Raw genomic sequence first — 17,758 nt, 5'->3', positions numbered from 1 at the left:
AAACGCCCCTGCAAATGGCTAAAATTAACAGCCCAGGAAATAACAGATGTTGGCGAGGATGCAGAGAAAGGGGAACCCTCTTGCACTGTTTGGTGGGAACGCAAAATGGTGCAGCCGCTCTGGAAAAGTGTGGAGGTTCCTGAAAAAAATTAAAAATAGAACTACCCTGTGATCCAGCAATTGCACTGCTAGGAATTTACCCAAAGGATACAGAAACACTGATTCAAGGAAATATATGCACCCTGCTATTATACGTAGCAGCATTATCAATGATAGCCAAACTATGAAAAGAGTCCAAATGTCCATCGACCGATGAACGAATAAAGAAGATGTGGTGCGTGTGTGTGTGTGTGTGTTTATACACACACACACACATATAGTATATATACATATATATATAGTACTCAGCCATAAAGAAGAATGAAATCTTGCCATGGATGGAGTTAGAGTCTATTATGCTAAGTGAAATAAGTCAGAGAAAGGCAAACACTATATGATTTCACTCATGTGTGGAATTTAAGGAACAAAACAGGAGAAGCCAACCATAAAACAGACTCTGAATTATAGAGAACTGAGGTTTGCTGGGGGGAAGGTGGGTGGGGAGGCTAGATTAAATGGGTGATGGGTATTAAGAAGGGCACTTGTGATGAGCACTGGATGTTGTATGTTAAGTGACGAATCACTAAATCCTAAACCTGAAACTAATATTACACTGTATGTTAACTACCTGGAATTTAAATAAACACTTGGAAGGAAAAACGCCCTGGCGAATGAAGCAGTCAAAAGACTGGATTTTGACCAATTGAGAAGTCCCATGCAGCCTTCTAGGAAATCTCTATAAAAGGTGGGAGCATGCCTGTTTCCTTTCAATTGTCCAGAATATAGATGCTATATCGTGAGTTCCAGCAGCCATTTGTTAGCCAAAGGTATGAATGTCAACACCTCGGAATGGCAAAGCAAAGCTGAAGGATTCCCCAATGACTATCTGTACCTCTAGAATAACTTTTTGAAACAGGAGAAATTAACGCCTTGCGTATTTAAGCTACCACATTTGGGAGCAGAGTGAAGGCCTGTTACTCATGGCTAAATTCATTTCCTCCCAGATTAAAACAAACAAAATCCTAAACTATGACAGAATGGGGTGAATAAATTGCTTGGGACCTGGAAAGCAGGTACTATCACAAGAATTTAAGAAAACACTTGACGGTGATAAACATGTTCCTAACCTTGACATAGTTGTGTTTTCATGGGTGAAATACACATTGAATATATATGTGTTCATATGCTTTCAATACGTACAGTTCATTGAATATCCATTTCCCTCAATAAAACTGGGGGAAAGAAAGCTGCCTCAGTCCCACCATAATCAGCAAAACGCCACTATTCCTATTTTGGCTTATTTCTACTTCCTCCCATAATTTTTTTATGCATCTTTACTTGTTTTGCATAATTTTTCCTGGACCAATTTCAGGGTTTCCTAGTTTTAGTTAACACTGTATTATAATGTGATCCCAAACTCTATGAATGTAAGGGGCTGAAAAACCTTAATTCCTATTGTTGACCTTTCCTACTGGTACAAGCTGCACCTTCAGGAGGTAGGACATGGCCTTGGAGACTCCTATTAAGAGGACGGAGTTCCTTCCATATTTAAAGCTCTGGATATTTTTCAAAACATGCTCTCCCACTCACAAAGACTACGTGTGGTGTACTTACTCCGTCACTTATCCAAAATAGTGCTCTGGTGTCATTGTGACCGGTTACTGCTCAGGCTGAATACACTTCTGTACTTTATATGAAGTGGTCAGGCTGTGTCTTTGCAAGGTGTCTGCAGCCCTTTCATTCCTTCACCTGTGTTGTCTCTTCCTTCCTAAAAGTTGTGCCTACTGATGATGATCTTTTCAGAGTAACTATTTCTCTGCCCCGTTTGCTAGTCTGCTATTCTCCTATTAACATGCATGCATTTTGGGGGCACCTGGCTGGCTCAGTCAGAAGAGCATGTGACTCTTGATCTCAGGGTCGTGAGTTCAAGCCCCATGTTGGGTGTAGAGATTACTTACAAAAAATAAAAACTTTAAAATTGTGCATAAGTTTCTTGTATTGCTTCTTTTAAGTGTATTTTTGAGAGAGAGAGAGAGAGAGAGAGAGAGAGAGAGCGAGCGCGCGCATGCCAGCCAGCAGGGAAGGGGCAGAGAGAGGTAGACAAAATCCCAAGCAGGCTCCATGCTATCAGTGCAGAGCCGGGCACAGGGCTCAATCTTGAACCATGAGACAGATACAGCCTGAGCTGAAATCAAGAGTCGGACGCTTTACTGACTGAGCCACTCACGCACCCTCCTCGTTTCACTTCTAATATATCTACCTCCAGTTTGCGTTTTCTTTTTTTAAAATACTTGTCCCCTTCCTTTCCATGTAATAACCCTTACTAGGATTTTATTTTGGTGTTGGCTATCATAATTTAAATCTTACAACTATTCCTTACAACTTCTTACTCAGTTTGAGGCCGTAAGTTATTGGCAAAAATAAAGCCTCCTTCCAGAATATCTCCTGCTTCTTGAACCTGCTGACTTGCCAGTACACACGAGAAGTATTTAAAAGCTCCCAAATGATGCATTTATTCAATAATATTATGAGTAAATGAACAACAACAAAAGAACAAAGAAAGGGTAAATGAACAAGCTGAGGACAGTTTCTTAGACCAACGATGTCCAAATCAAACTTAGCAACTTATTTATTTATTTTAAAAAATAGTTTAAACACTTACTTCTTTTTGAGAGAGAGACAGAGCACAAGTGGGGTAGGGTAGACAGAGGGAGACACAGAATCGGAAGTAGGCTCCAGGCTCTGAGTTGTTAGCACAGAGCCTGATGCTGGGCTCGAACTCACGAACCAGGAGATCATGATCTAGGCCCAAGTCACCCCTTCTTTATTTTTTAAATGTTTATTTTTGAGAGGGAGAGGGAGAGTGCATACACAAGCAGGGGAGGGGCAGAGAGAGAGGGAGACAGAGGATCTGAAGCAGGCTCTGTGCTGAAGGCAGAGACAGCTCTATGTTCATTCATGAGCCCTATGGACTCAAACTCATGAATCGTGAGATCATGACCTGAGAGGCATCAGATACTTAACTGACTAAGCCACTGCGTGGCTTAGTTGCCCCTCAAACTTGCGATTTAAATGTCCTTGCAAAAGAAAAGAGAATCTCTTACCCTGTGACCGGAATCATTCTGTATTTTAGTTTAAATGGAGTTAAGGGATGTATAAAAGGGTGTGTGTGTGCACCAGTTAGATGTGTGTTTTAAAATAGCTTACCACTCCCCCAAATTTTATGTTAATTATGTTCCTCCTTCCTTCTCCAGTGTTCACATTAATAACAAAAATCAGGGGCATCTGGGCGACTCAGTTGGTTACGTTCCAACTCTTGATCTCAGTTCAGGTCATGATTCCTGAGTTTGAGACCCGCATCGGGCTCCAAGCTGATAGCACAGAGCCTGCTTGGGATTCTCTCTCTACTTCTCTCTGCCCCTTCCCCACTTAACACCAAAACAAAACAAAAACAGCCTTCATACTATCTGCTGTATTCTCTAATATGAACGCTATTAAATGGCAGTGTACGAATTATGTGGTTAGGCCATTTATTTCATGAACATTGACCAATGCAAGAAACCAAGTGCCTGAAGCACCATGCACCCAAAGTAGTGTTCTTTCCTGGCATTCCAAGGTCGCTTCTTTACCCTGTGGGGAACCTCTCAGTATCCAACATCCTTTCCACTGCTTAGTGACCAACAAAGGAAAAAACACTTGTATACTTGCACACAAGTCTTAATTCTTAATTACGTCTATGAAAATAAACCAGAGCCTACCCTGTGCTAGCCAGTGATGGATTTTTCCAACATCTTCCAGGCATACTTTATAAATGGTTTTTAGATTCATCACTGAGACAGGAACTCTACCTGAAGCTTTCAGAACTGTGTTCTTCCTTAAATACAAAAGCAGGGGCTCAGTTAAAAGCAAACTCCTCCTTGTTCTCACTAAATCAGTTTCAATGATGTCCTGACCTCCTAGGAGGAACCCATTTGCAAAATATTTGTTCACAATGAAGAGTGGGTCCCTACCAGTCTTCTGACCTTGGAGACGGTTTGTTTCTAAGGCTCACATGGGAACAAACCGACCCTTCACCAAATGATTTGAGCAAAACTAACTTGTTCTCCATCTTTACCTCAGTTCCCCCTCCCTCCCCCAAAGGCATCACAGAGTTAACTCAGAGGGAAAAGAAGGGCCGTGTTTTCTAACACTCAGGAGACTTCTTGGCAGGTATGAACCTCTCTACTTTCATCAGAGGGCCACGAGATAGTTTCAGGAACAGTCAGTGTACTGAGAACCTGGTAAGAACATTCAGACAGAAATGGTTGTCCGACCATACCCCAATCTTTGGACCACTGGCTGAGAGTAGGTTCCAAAGAACTGCAACCAAGAGCCCCAAAAGGGTGCCTTCCCCGCCCCCCACTCCCAGTTACACAGGCCCTTGAAGCAATCTATGCAGATGATGCTCAGCAGGTATACCTGGATGTGGCCATGCAGATGATTAAACAAACTGAGTTTCCCATCTCATTCCTGCCACTTGGCTCCTCCCCAAAATGCCCCCATTGAGCTCAGCAGTACTGCTGATATTTGAATCTCACCCCTAGGTTCTTCTTATTACTCACAGCAGACTGTCTGCTAACAGTGACTGTATTCGCTGCAGGAAGTTAAGCATGGGAGACAAAATCCTCTGTCCGACTACTTCTCTCTCCTCTCCGTGAAATTCTCAAATTTCCAGTTCCTTGAGATTTCATCATTGCAATCACAGATCACAGATCTCTCTTTACGTCTCTAGCGAATCATGACAACGCATTCTTCTTTCCAGAGTGGCTGATCCCAGAAAGTGGAGAGCACCAGCAATTCTGTGAATCATGTCTCAAGGACCCCAGAGTGTTCTCAATCTCCAAGGACAGAAAGGGGTTAATAAGATGAAGCCACAGTCGGGGCGGGGGGCAGGACCCAAATGCAGCAGGTCTTGGGGCTTCCCAGGTGACGCTGACAGCAGCCAGGTCCAGGAGACACCAGCAGGGTGAGGCAACGGACGAAGTCCCCACTGCCGTAAAAAGGGGAGCCACCAACCACTCAGGGACACAAGCTCACCAAAACGGAACAGAAATAAAATACAACTATGCGCTAAAGGGGATGCTGACAACCAAGAATTTAAGAGCAACCAAGAACCACTCTGAAGGCATAGAGAAGAAAGCAGCCGGCTCTGGCGTTAGAATATGCCAGTAGTCACTGCAGAAACAGACGCTCAAACCTCTAATCACAGGGCTTGAATAACAGACAATCTGACTCTTCAGAAACACCACTTCAGTATCATGCATAGGAACAGGATAGCTGCTGAGAAACTTATTAAAACCCAGAACTATCCTTCTGCCCCTTCCTGATTTTAACTTTATTTATTTTGAGAGAGAGAGAGAGAGAGAGAGAGGGAGGGAGGGAGGGAGGGAGGGAGGGAGGGAGGGAGAGGGAGAGAGGGAGGGAATATGAATGAATGAATGAATGAATGAATGAAGATGTGAACAGGGGAGGGGCAGAGAGAAAGACAGAAAATGCCAAGCAGGCTCTGCGCTGTCAGCACAGAGCCCGATGTGGGGCTCGAACTCCCAAACAGCAAGCTCATGACCTGAGCAGAAATCAAGAGTTGGATGCTGAATCGACTGAGCCAGGCAGGCGCCCCCTTCTGCCCTTTCTTTACAGCACATGATCAATTCCTTACCACTTCCAAAAAAGGTCTTATTTATTACACAATTCACTTATTCAAATGTTCTAAGAATGTGAACTTTCCATTCAATTTCTGCTCAACGATTAGCAATGTTTCCTTGACTTTCAAGCTTTTCCTACAAGGAAAACGTCTCATGATTTTTTCTTAAAACCTTGTTGTCTGGACCAGGCAATAAGATTTTAAATCAATTCAGGTATGCTATCACTCAACGGTAAGAGAACTTTTCTATGCCCCAAAGTTACATGTGTCCCTTCCTAAACCCAAAGGGATGGGGACTCAACAGAAACAAGGGTCTCAGTTACCAGGAAGTGACTTTTTATTGTTTGGGAAAGACTCTGAGATTCTGAACCTTATCTTAAACTTCTGTTGCTCACCTCTGTCTCACCTATAAATAAATAAATCTGAGCAGCAGAGAGATCTGCCTGGAAAGCATTAAGCGCCCAGTCTTTCTGCAGTCCCAGCTGAGGTATGCTAATGCCCACTTGTACTTGGGGAGGGGGCTGGATGAGAAACAGGCAGATGATGTGGAGGGCAGAGGAGGGAAGGGAGCTTAAGTGTGCGAAACAAGCCCTGACTGGCTAGTCAACTTTGGCCACATCCCCCTTGGCAAACCCTCCCCCTCCCCAAGGGATTACTGCTGCACGGGAGGTCACAGGAGCTCGTGTGGGTCATTGTTCCCAGGCCCCCACACATCGGAGCCTGCCCAGTAACCTACACATGCCGTCTGAAAGGGAGTGGGACAGGTTTCACGTGCAAGAAAGAATAAGGGAAAGGGGGGGACTGACCTGGATGGCCTGGCGGCCCTGCTGTGCGTCAGCCAGCAGCTGGATGGTAAGTGCCCTGGAGTCCTGCAGCGCCTCCTGGAGGTAGATGAAGCTGTGGCCGCCGTGCCGGCCCATCGTGCACTCACGACAGATGGGCACTGAGCAGGTGTCACAGTACAGGTGCAGCACCTGGGGACCAGAGAGGGGACAAGCATTAATGAGATTTGGGACTAGCGGGTAGGGAGGCAGCCTCAGGGGTGCTCTGTGGATGCCAGACCCCAGACACCCCCTTCCCACTTAGGAAGCACACCCCCGCAGCCAACCGCGGGCAGCGTGTCCTCCTTTCTTACCCCCTCAAGGAGAAAACAACCAATTCCCTCTTTCCACTCCGGTTTCATTCAGAACTTTAACCGAGACTCCAAAGGCGAAGACGAAACAAAACAATCCTCCTGGCATGAGATTTTCCCTAGGTCTCAGATTAATTGCCCAGAAAAGTTCTAAGACTGTACCTCCCTGGTCTGAGATTGGTGGCCCGAATGAAAGAATATACCAGAAAAATGTGTCTTGCCACCCCACCCTCTTGGGTGTGTGAAACACAGTTAGGAGCCAGTATTAATCACCCTCACAGGGCAGCTCGCAGCCACAGTCCCCCCCCCATCAAGGAGATTAGTGCAAAGTGCAAAGCATGGTTCTCCCAGGCACGCGGGCAAGCTCTGGGCTTAAGCTTCTGGAACGAAGGCAAAAAGCTAGTGGTAAGGTCAGCCAGCTTCTTGTCTTTCTTCTTCCTGCCAAGTTGTTCCAAGGAGTTGACCCCGAGAGGCAGCCCGTGCTGACTGAACTGCTTTGTGATGTTCTGTATCTCCCTGGGGCCCAGCCTGCCGGGAGGGAGACACGGCTTGGCACAACCTTCACCTGCTGATAAATGAGGAGCTCTCAAGAGCGGAAGCTCCTTGGCACAGAAACTGGGCCAGTCGAGCTGTATCCTTCCACGGAGCAGGGCACTTAGCACCGCTCTGTGTCAACGTCGGCTGGATGGCTTTCGAGAGCAGAGCTTCCATTCGCTGCCAGCATACCTGGGCTTGGGGAAAAGCCAGCCGACACGCAACAGGCAGGGAAGCGGTGTCCGAGGGGTTGCTTTTCCGCACACAATACGCTTAATCCCCAGATGAAGACCAGAGGTCGAGGCGTCTTAGGGCCACACAGCAAGCAAGGGCAGAACAGGGCGGCCAACTCGAGCCTTCTGGAAGACCCGCCAGACGCTGGCTCTTCACCAGAGCACCGAGCACCTTACGAGGTCTTGTGGCGTCCAGGGTGGGAGACCCGAGGCCAGGCGATTCTGTGCGGAAGCCCGGCCCAGAGCAGGCGGAGCATTACCCGACTTGCAGACGGGCAGGGAGGGCCGCGACATTCCCAGGAGAAAGACCCTCGCAGAAAGGAGCCCGGACGAAAGTACGGATGCTGACTGTCTGCTCTTCAGGTTGTTTTGTTAACAAACCAGACGCCGCTCCGAGCACATCCGCTGGGAGATGGGTGTCCCCAGACAAGCTCAGGGCCACAGGCCGACTCTGCTGAGGGTGCAGGGAGTCAGAAGGGGGCTGTGTGGTCCTGCGTGGTTTAGGCTGCTTCTCTAGGGACCGCTGGACTCAGAAATCGGGGAAAGACTTCGATTATGTTTCTTTTTTTTTTCCAAAAAATTCTTTAATGTTTATTTATTTTTGAGAGAGAGACAGAATCTCAAGCAGCCTCCAGGCTCTGAGCTGTCAGCAGAGCCCGATGTGGGGCTCCAGATCGCGACCTGAGTCGAGGTCAGATGCTTAACCGACTGAGCCACCCACTTCCTATTTCTAAGAAATGGTTCCGATGTGATAAGTTTATGGGCCCCATTTTATAGGAGAGAAATGGGATCAGCTTTGTGACTAGACGAGGGCCAGTGCAGTACCTTCCCAGCAACCGAGGGTGACTGAAATTTGGTGACCGTAATTTGCCTCCAAGACCAATCGCTTTTTAAAGCCGGTTCACCATTTTAGAAATGATCATCTAATCTGATAAAGCTAAAATTTTCAAGCTGACCTTAAATGCTAACCAAAAGATGCTAAAGCGGATAAACTTGGGGGAAATTCCTGGACAGTCTCTTTTTATGATGTGGGGCTAAAGCACCCTCCCCCACCCCGTTTCAACAACTCAACCTCCTGCCTTCCCGTTGGCTCCCTCCATTTGTCACGGGAATCAAGGGGTCACTCCTATGCTCATGTGAAGTGTGAAAACCTTCCATCTGTAGGCTCCTTTGAAATTCGAATGGGACAGGTCTCTGAACCTTCTGTCCTCTCTGCCCCTGTCGAACAGTAAGCAATCCCCTCTTCATCCCTTCTCTGGACAGCTGTGTGGACTGACCAGGGTCCCCTGGCTTTCTTCAGTCTCTGTGAACAGAACAGCTTTCACTCGCAGTGAGTAGGAAAGAACCTGAAGCTGTCAGCCCGAGCCCGGCACCATCTGGCCGTGGACGTCTATCCAGTCACCTGACCGGGCTTGCCTCGTCTGTGAAACACAAGCAGTCCAGCGAGGTGCCTCCAGAGACCGCTTCCATCCCTGAAATCCTGGGAACCCTACCTCGGGGACTGAACACCAGAAACCCAAAGTCCTTTGAAATAACTCTGGGCTGAGCAAGGAAGCCAGGCTCCAGGTGCCAACTGTGTGACTGCAAGAAACCAAGGTGGTTCTTCTGGGTTTTTTAAATCCAGACCCTGCAGTCTGCTAAGCGCCCGACTCTTGATTTCAGCTCAGGTCATGACCTCAGTTCGTGGGATGGAGCCCCGAGCTGGGCTCTGTGCTGACAGTGCGGAACCTGCTTGGGATTCTCTCTCTCTCCCTCTCTCTGCCCCTCCCTGCTTGCCTGAGCGCACGTGAGGGCGTGCTCAATGGCTCTCTCGCTCTCTCTCAAAATAAATAAACATTAAATTTAAATCCACAGCCTGGATAATGCGCATAGGAGATACCTCGCAAATGGTAGGCCTTGAAGCATTCTGCTGAGGAAGAGGCCAGAAGAGAAATCCTGGTCCGAACAAGCAGCGGCAGGGTGCCCCAGAGCCCCTGGCACTGGGCCCCTCTTGATGCAATCCTGAACTGGCATCGGTTCCCCGGGACTGTGCCCAGAACGCACCTGATTTCGGTCCTGGACTGTAGGCACAGCACAGCGGTGGGGCTGGCCCTGGGGGACACCCAGCTTGTTGGTAATAAAAAAGCTAAGGGCGAGAAGGGCGAGTAGAACAGCATAGCTCCAGTGGTGCTTATAATTCACGCGCTATTGATTTTTCAAAGAACGGTATCCAAAAACTGGAAATCTGGTCGATTTTTATCAACTGTCTAGCTGAAGTTCGGCATAAAACTCTGGGAGGATTTCATGCTCCATTTAGAAGCTCCAATCTCCACCTGCAATTTCGGAGGTCGAAAACCCACAATTTTGGAGTCAACAGGTAAGCGTGCACATGGGTGCAATTCTCTCTGAAACAGCTCGAAGATTGTTTTAAAAGAATAAACTGGAGCCCACGTCTTCCAAAGGACCAGAAGAGTGGCAGAGGCCATGAGGGGGAGAAGGAGTGGTCCCCTGGCGGCAGGAATTCTAGGGCCTGGAGCTGCCTGTTAGGGGTTTCCCGGGCAGATGTACGGTACGGCCCCTCCCACCCCTCCTCCCCCTCCCCCTCTTCCCCCTCCTCGCATGGCGACAATCTGGCTGCCCCAGCTGAATGGAGCAGGCTCGACCTCTGACCTTGCAAGTGACCACCCTCTTCCCTGCCCCCAGCTTCCAGAACGCCCCACCCACTGCCTTCCTCTCCCATAATTTCTAAAATACCAGGCAGAGACAAAGACCTAGGAATGTGGGCCCAGCGGGAGAGGAAGGAGAGAGGTTAAGGAAAAAATAAATAAATAAAAATACTCAGTAGGCAGGTTGGCCTTAGCCGGTACTAAAATAAAGTGCTGCGTTAATGAACAAGACTGGGTGTGCACTTCTAGAATCTACTTTTTATACCACCTGTGTGATCCAACAAGAAACGAAGGAACGGAACGAACGCGCGCGCGCGCGCGCGCACACACACACACACACACAACCCCCACATGCGACTCCTATTAGAGCACCACGCATCTGAAAGGAGATTCCAGTTTAAAATACAACGACCCAGATCACTGAAGAATGGAAACTGAAAGGATGTCATCAAAACGCCCCAACCGAAATACAGAACCGCTGTATGCTGACGTTTCTGAGATTTTTTTCACATCCCTTAAAACGACTGGGGACCTCTGGCCTCCCACAAACTCCGGCCTGGACAAAAGGAGGTCACACCAACCACCCATGAGGGTTTCCAAGTTTCCCAGCATAGAAATCAAGGGGAGGATGGCTGGGCCAGAAGCCTTACCTGTGTGTGTATGCCAATTAAAAAAAGGCAAAACATTAAATCAAGTTCAAGGAGTAGAGTCCAGCTATTCTGAAACGAAGTCTATTAAATAACATCAGAACCAAGTTTTACTTGATGTAGGGAAAATTATGCAGAATGCCAGTGCTCCAAAACCCACAATCCAAACCTGAGAAGAAGTCCCTCCTACACCCTGGCCGCGTGCTGCAACCTGGGGGCCCCAGGGGCCCTGGAAGAGGGGAAAGAAAGGAATCTGGACCGATTTTCATGCACAATCACTACCAGCTCCGGTCAGCAGAACCCAGCTGAGGATAAGCTAAGGTGGCCAGGGAGGGAGGAGGAGAGGCATGAAGCATTTAAAAAAAAAAAAAAACACAAAAAAAAAACTGGGGGAGGGGGGTCTCCTGGCTGGCTCAGTCCATAGAGCATGTGACTCTCGATCTTGGGTTGAGTTTGAGCCCCACGTTGGGTGTAGAGATTCCTTAAAAATAAAATCTAGCATGAAGAAATTTTAGGGAACATATATGCCATTGTACTGCAAAAAATATGTAAGTGCAAATCATTTTTTTAAATCTCCCCCATTTCTCAATGTTTCTACTTTATGTAACCATCCAAAAACGTTACATTCTGTGCATAGGTGAATTGTTTTAAAAGACAAACAGAAGCATGTTATGCTAGCTTTTTTTCTCTTAAGCTGTATTAACTTGGAGAATGTTCTGGCTCAGGCTGCCCATTTTATAAATGCCTGCATGGTATGTTGCCTGTGGATATACCACAGGCTTATTCAATTAGTACCTGCTGATACAATTTTAAAGCCATTTCCTGATTTAAAAAAAAAAAAAAAATCCCGAGCAACTCAGTGTTGCACTTTCTTGTTCTTTATATACCTCAATTTCTTCAATTTGGTAATACGTACAATTGCTACATCACTTGATGTACAGGAAGGCAAATGTGCTTACAAGTGTGGATAGTAAGTAAGGATTCTCCAACTTGCTAACTGTTAAGTCAAGTGAAGAGAGAAAGGCTGTCGAGTACCAGTTTCTGTTCCCGATGAGACCAAACGTACACAAAAAGCCAGCAGGGGAACACCAGATGAGACGGTCCGTGTTGGGACTGGGAGTTAAGATTCCACTTCTGCTTGGCTGGAAGACTTCAGTGGACACTGAGACTGAAAAGCCCAGGGAATTCTGCATCCTCAGTAACGGCTGCTAAGGAGATTGTCCTAAACACAAGGGCATGGGGGGAGTGGGGCTGCTCGCTGGAGACACCTCTAGAGGTGGGCAGTGAGGGGTCTCGGGCCATGGGCGATGTACGGAGAGAGAGGTGTTAGGAATAAAAACGGCACTCCGTAGTCTCGGGGGTTAGCATTCAAACACTCAGTGAAACAGACACTGGGGGCCCCGTACAAACCCACGATGCCCTTCCTGCAATTCCAAAATCCAACAGGCTCTCAAAACTGAAAGTTGTTACATAAGCTATTTGTCAGCAAAACCTAAACAGGCATGCAAATGATTTATGATTTTAAGCTATACCATTTAGTATAAGAGTTCAAGCACTTGGCTGGAGAAATGCGAATGCCCATTATCTTGTGTTGTTGTACAGTATTTACTTTCTAAAATCGGAAATTTTAAATGTTGAGGCACATCTGATCGCACGGTTTAGGATATACGATCTGGACACATACTAGTGCCTGTCTGGCCAACGAGGCGAATGAAACCCATTTCCAAGTGAAATCAGCCAACAGAGTGAGTCAAGACTATGCCTAGTGGTGGGGCAGGTATCCAAGAACAGCCCAAACTGGGGTCAGAGCAGCCTGCTCAGCTCCAGACCAAAGTTTGTAAACTCCGTGGACAAGGCAAATTTGGAAAGGAAGCGCTGAAAACAGAGGAAGGCCATCAGGCTCTAACAGCTTCAGACTCAATGCTGGTGCTGGTGCCACCACAGAAATTAGTTTGAAGATCAGGACGAGCCGTGTGCTGCTCAGCTGAGTTTTCTGTGCTACCCCCCCAAGCCACATAAAGGTTCCTTTCCCCATTTGTTTTAAAGTGATCTCTACCCCTGATGTGGGGCTCGAACCCACAACCCCGATGTCAAGAGTCACGTGCTCTTCTGACAGAGCCTGCCAGGCACCCCTAATTGTTTAATCGTGATATCACATTGTGTGAGAAAACATACATGGCAATTCTGGGGGTGAGGATGAGGAGAGAATGTGGCGGTGCTTCTGTTCGCCCCACTTCTGTCGCCTGGAGTATCTTCCCTCTCCGGGCTCTATCCCTCATGTTGCACACAGATAGTGAGGCTCTGCCTCAGGTGCCAGTGACAGACATGCCCTTGCTGGGCCTGCCTCCATCCTGCTTCCTCCCTGCGTTACACAGGGAGCTGCTCATAAACTCATTCGTCAGCGTCCGCCCCTGGGGAACCCAACCTGCACTCCTGGACTACACATGTCTCCAGGTCGGACTCCAGCTTGCAGGCTGGGCCTTGTTATCTCTGCCCAACCCATGCGGCCTGAGGCACATTCCCGGCTGACCATGCTCACCAAGACCACAGGCTTCAGTGCCCACAGCCCAGTCTCCCACACTTCCCGAAGGCTTTAACAAGGGCCCGCAGGCAAGGAGTATCTTCTCCACACTGCCAAGGGACACACCTGTGCTTGGGGGGGGGTCCTCCAACAGATCCAAGTTACGTGACATGGCACTGAGGGACACTTCAGAACACACCAGAATCAAAATGAAAAAATGTACATATGATTTAAGGAATGCACTTGCTGTGATGAGCACAGGGCGTTGTATGGCATTGTTAAATCACCAAATTGCACACCCGAAACTAACATTACACACTGTATGTTCACAGTACTGGAGTTAAAATAAAAACTTGAAAGAAAAAAAACACACTTAAGGAAAAAAAAAAAAGGGACAAACTAGGTATTACAGGGTGATGGGGTGCCTGGGAGGCTCAGTCGGTTGAGCACCCGACTTCAGCTCAGGTCATGATCTTGCGGTTCACGGAGTTTGAGCCCCACAGTGAGGTCTGTGCTGACAGCTCAGAGCCTGGAGCCTGCTTCAGATTCTGTGCCTCCCCCACCCCCCGACTCTATCTCTCAAAAATAAACATTAAAATAAATTTATAAATAAAGCCACGTTTTTGGGGGAAAAGGGGTGATACAGAGAATTTCGGTGATCTTTTATTAAGCTTTCAAAATGTTTATTAAGCATTTAAGACATTAGAAATGTTTGATGAAGCATTTAGAAATGTTCGAGTACATTTCTAAAACTTTAATAAAATCAGAAGTGTTAAAAATAGAAAGAACATACTGCATAATTTCATTTATACAAAGGCAAAACTAAGATCGAAAAACCAGAAGAGAAGCTGCAGGTGAAAGTTCTTCTATTATCTTGAGGAAAGGGGTGGTTACATAGGATAGAACTGTCAAAATTCACAATGTACAATTATGTTCATTTTATGTAAGTTACACCCCCCCCCAAAAAAAGGGGGGAACCCTCCCACTGACCATCTAGTATCCCCGGGGTGGGGTTTGCAGCCTAGACTTGGTGGTGAGGCGCCCACAGCTGAGGACCTAACAAATTCTCGTGCAGCCCCGTCAATGAGGCACTCCAATGGCCCCCCACATAATTGACTTCTAATAGGTTGCTACCATTCTTCCCACAATGTTCCCATTAGGTATTGTTTTTCTTAAATTCTATCTAGCAAGAGGCAAGTGTTGGACTAACTCCCCCAGAGGTTTTGAAAAAATTAGAACTCTGAGCCCGATTTACAGCACCACAGGCGGCCAGCGGTCATGCAAAGCCATATGAAATCATCAGTGTCCCAGCTGCTGCCCCGGCATGCATCTGACCTCTGATGTACTAATGAGTGGCCCACACAGCTTCCTGCAGCAAATAAAAGAGATTTGTGCCAACACTGAGATCACTGCCCACGTAAATTATAGATTTTTAAACCAGACATGAAAAGATAGATTTGGTTGCCTCCAAGGTCACAAAAGCAAGGCACAATTTTAATCTGTTGCGTTCTGGACCCAAGTAGGTAGTGCTTGGGAGGCCGACTTAATAAAATGGCCAGACTCTGTAGGTGGTCATGTAACTCAGTCCTCACCTCTTAAACAGTGGGCAACATTGTGCACCTGAAACCTTTTTGCTCCCTCAAGTAGCAAAAGGGGTTTCGATTGCCTCTGTGGCTGAGATCATGTGGACAGGTGAATTTAAAGCCAGGAAAGTCACTCATCAGCCGGGGAAAATTATCCCAGGGAGGAAGCAGAAATAAAGATTCAGATAATAACAAAAAAGGTTTTTAAATATTACCAGTCGCATTTTCTCCCTCCAACACAACAAAATAAAAATTTCCCATTCTCTCTCCATTCCATCAAGTTCTATATTCCTGAGTAGCTGGACGACCACACTGATTACTCTGCCCCACTTTTCCTGATGGCCCAAGGTTACAGGGTCACGGTCACTGACAATTTTAAGAGCGGGGTTTCGCTAACCAGGCACTGCCTCCAAATCGAAAGGTTAACCAGGTATTTAATCACTGTAGAAGCTCCATTTTCATCCAGACTTGTTTGCAGGCAGGTGTCGTCTAAGTTGGGAAGGAGACCAAAGAAGAAGGCAGCCGATGGCTTCTGAATTGTCCATGCAAGTGCCCAGGGCAACAGTGGCTAAGGTGTGCATGTCTGTGAAGCATGGGGATGTGTCTCCGGGCGCGAGCCTGGGCTTTTCCACAGTGCTCCAAACCATCCCTGTTAAACCAGACACAACTCGCAGCACCTCTCTCCCCCCACCACCGCAGGAGTCACCAGAACCTTTCTCCACGGTTTCCCGAGTAAAAGGCAAAAAGAGAGCATGAGCATGAGCAGAGGGGGTGCAAGCCAGGTCTCTAGTGGAACAGCAGGGGGCAAAGGGGAAGGGTTAGTCTTGCCAGGAAATGGATTTCCTTTTTAAACCCTTTTCAAGGTAGCAGTTTGTTAGGTAATTAATTTAGGCCATCCATTCCTTCTTCTCCAACAATAGGAAACTTGGTCCCAAGGACACCCCCAAAAGGCCAAAGGGGCCCTGGGCTGGCCAGAGCCAGGCCAAGCGAGGAGACCAACTTTAACGAGCCTCCTGCCAGGACACCTAGGTGGTTCTGGGGACAGACCGTCTGACTTCAGCTCGGCTCACGGATCCTGTGGTTCATGAGTTTGAGCCCCAAGTCTGGCTCTCGGCTGTCAGGGCACAGCCAGCTTTGGATCCTTTCTCGGACCTGTCCCCAGCTCGCGTGCGCTCTGCGCGCTCTCTCTCTCTCTCTCAAAAATAAACATTTAAAAACAAAACAAAACAAAACAAAAAACCCTATAGACAGCCTCCTGCCATGTGGGCTGGGAGTCACCCAAGGAACCAGGGATGGTTCTGTGATTCCCAGTTTAAAGGGCAGGCCTTCTCTTGGAGACTTTCTATCAGTGATCTAGGGGCCCTAGGTAGGGCACAGGTAGGGCAGGAGAGCTACTGAAACAAGGTGAAGCAGAAATCTCAGATTGAGACCACTAACAAATATAAGGCCTTATAAAAGAAGGGTGTGGGGAACAGAAACCAAAGGCAGCAAAGGGTGGGACCAGGAGCCTAGACAAACCAGTAGAAACTGGTCCAACAGGGAGAAGAACAGGAAGGCCAGATTCCTATCTTGAGTAAGAAGGGCCCAGCCTGTGCTGGAACCACAAGGGACAGACAGGGATAAACCTTAAGGACTGCTTCGGCTGCCAAACCAGGACCAGCCCCTAGACCAACAAAGCCCTAGTCCCTTGGAAAAATCACCCAGGCAGTCCTCTTTCCACAAGTGTGCAGAGCTCTTCCAACAGCTGTGCTCTTAAAGAAGCACTCATCACAGCAGGATCTGGGGACAGCCAAGGAACCACTGGGCCAGCAGGATCTGGGGCAGAGAAATACCAACTAACTAGGAAGAAGATAAAAATCAGGAAAAAGATCCAGGTGTGGGGATGCTGCAGGTAACACCACTGGAGTCAAGCTCCGCTTCAGAAGCCTGGTGTTTTTGTTTTGTTCCTTCCTCTGATGAAACAATTTCTCATTACCATCATTTATTTTCTCAAGTCTCAAATACGGAACTCCCTCAGAAATCCCACTTTATTCCAATAAAGGAAATCTTGTGGGAATGAGGCAGCTCTTCACGCTGTACCTGTGTGCTGTTAGCACAACCTCTGGGCAGCGAGCCGACCCTGACTCGGCAGGTAACGCAATCGGGGGGGCCCCCACCTCCCGCCCTACACAGTAGTGAGAGACAGAACCCCCCGACGGGCCCACAGCCCAAGCAGACCCTCTTGGGGTCAGCAGATGGGGGAAAGCCAGGCCTGCACGGATGAGGGAAAAGGAAAAAAGAAAATCTGCAAGCTCTAACACGGAGACAAAGCACCAGGGGGTATCGGTTATGTGACCTAAAGTTTCAGGAGGAAAATAAAAGGAAAGAATAAAAGGAAAGAGTAGCCCTTCCATTGGTCTCTACTCGGGTCCTGAAATTCCTGACTCGCTTGTCTGGCCTGGTGTTGTTGCGTTTTGGGTTGTTTTTTTTCTTGTTGTTCTTTAAAGTCCCTCATATTCTGGCTAGCACCTACACCGGGAAACTGTGAGCTTTGAGGCAGGAGAAATCTAAATACAGTTGACCCTTGAGCAATAACGGGGCTCAGGGGCACTGATGACTCACACGGTTGAAAATCCACCTCTAACTTCGGACTCCCCAAAAGCTTAACTATTAATATAGCCTACTATTGACCAGAAGCCTTC

The 17,758-nt window shown here is 47.5% G+C and overlaps 1 protein-coding gene across 1 annotated transcript in view; it reads right to left on the bottom strand.

Moving 5' to 3' along the window:
• Positions 1-17,758, bottom strand: part of TRIM71 (tripartite motif containing 71) — a 63,782-nt gene that overhangs the window by 13,586 nt on the left and 32,438 nt on the right. The window contains exon 2 of the mRNA XM_053221731.1: positions 6,589-6,756. Within this exon, the coding sequence (XP_053077706.1) occupies positions 6,589-6,756 (168 nt within the window). The remainder of the gene's footprint in view (positions 1-6,588; positions 6,757-17,758) is intronic.

This window comes from Acinonyx jubatus, chromosome C2, assembly GCF_027475565.1.
Source record: "Acinonyx jubatus isolate Ajub_Pintada_27869175 chromosome C2, VMU_Ajub_asm_v1.0, whole genome shotgun sequence".
Classification (NCBI taxonomy): domain Eukaryota; kingdom Metazoa; phylum Chordata; class Mammalia; order Carnivora; family Felidae; genus Acinonyx; species Acinonyx jubatus.
Note: the sequence above shows the minus strand (reverse complement) of the source record. Positions and strands in the feature narration are given on the sequence as shown.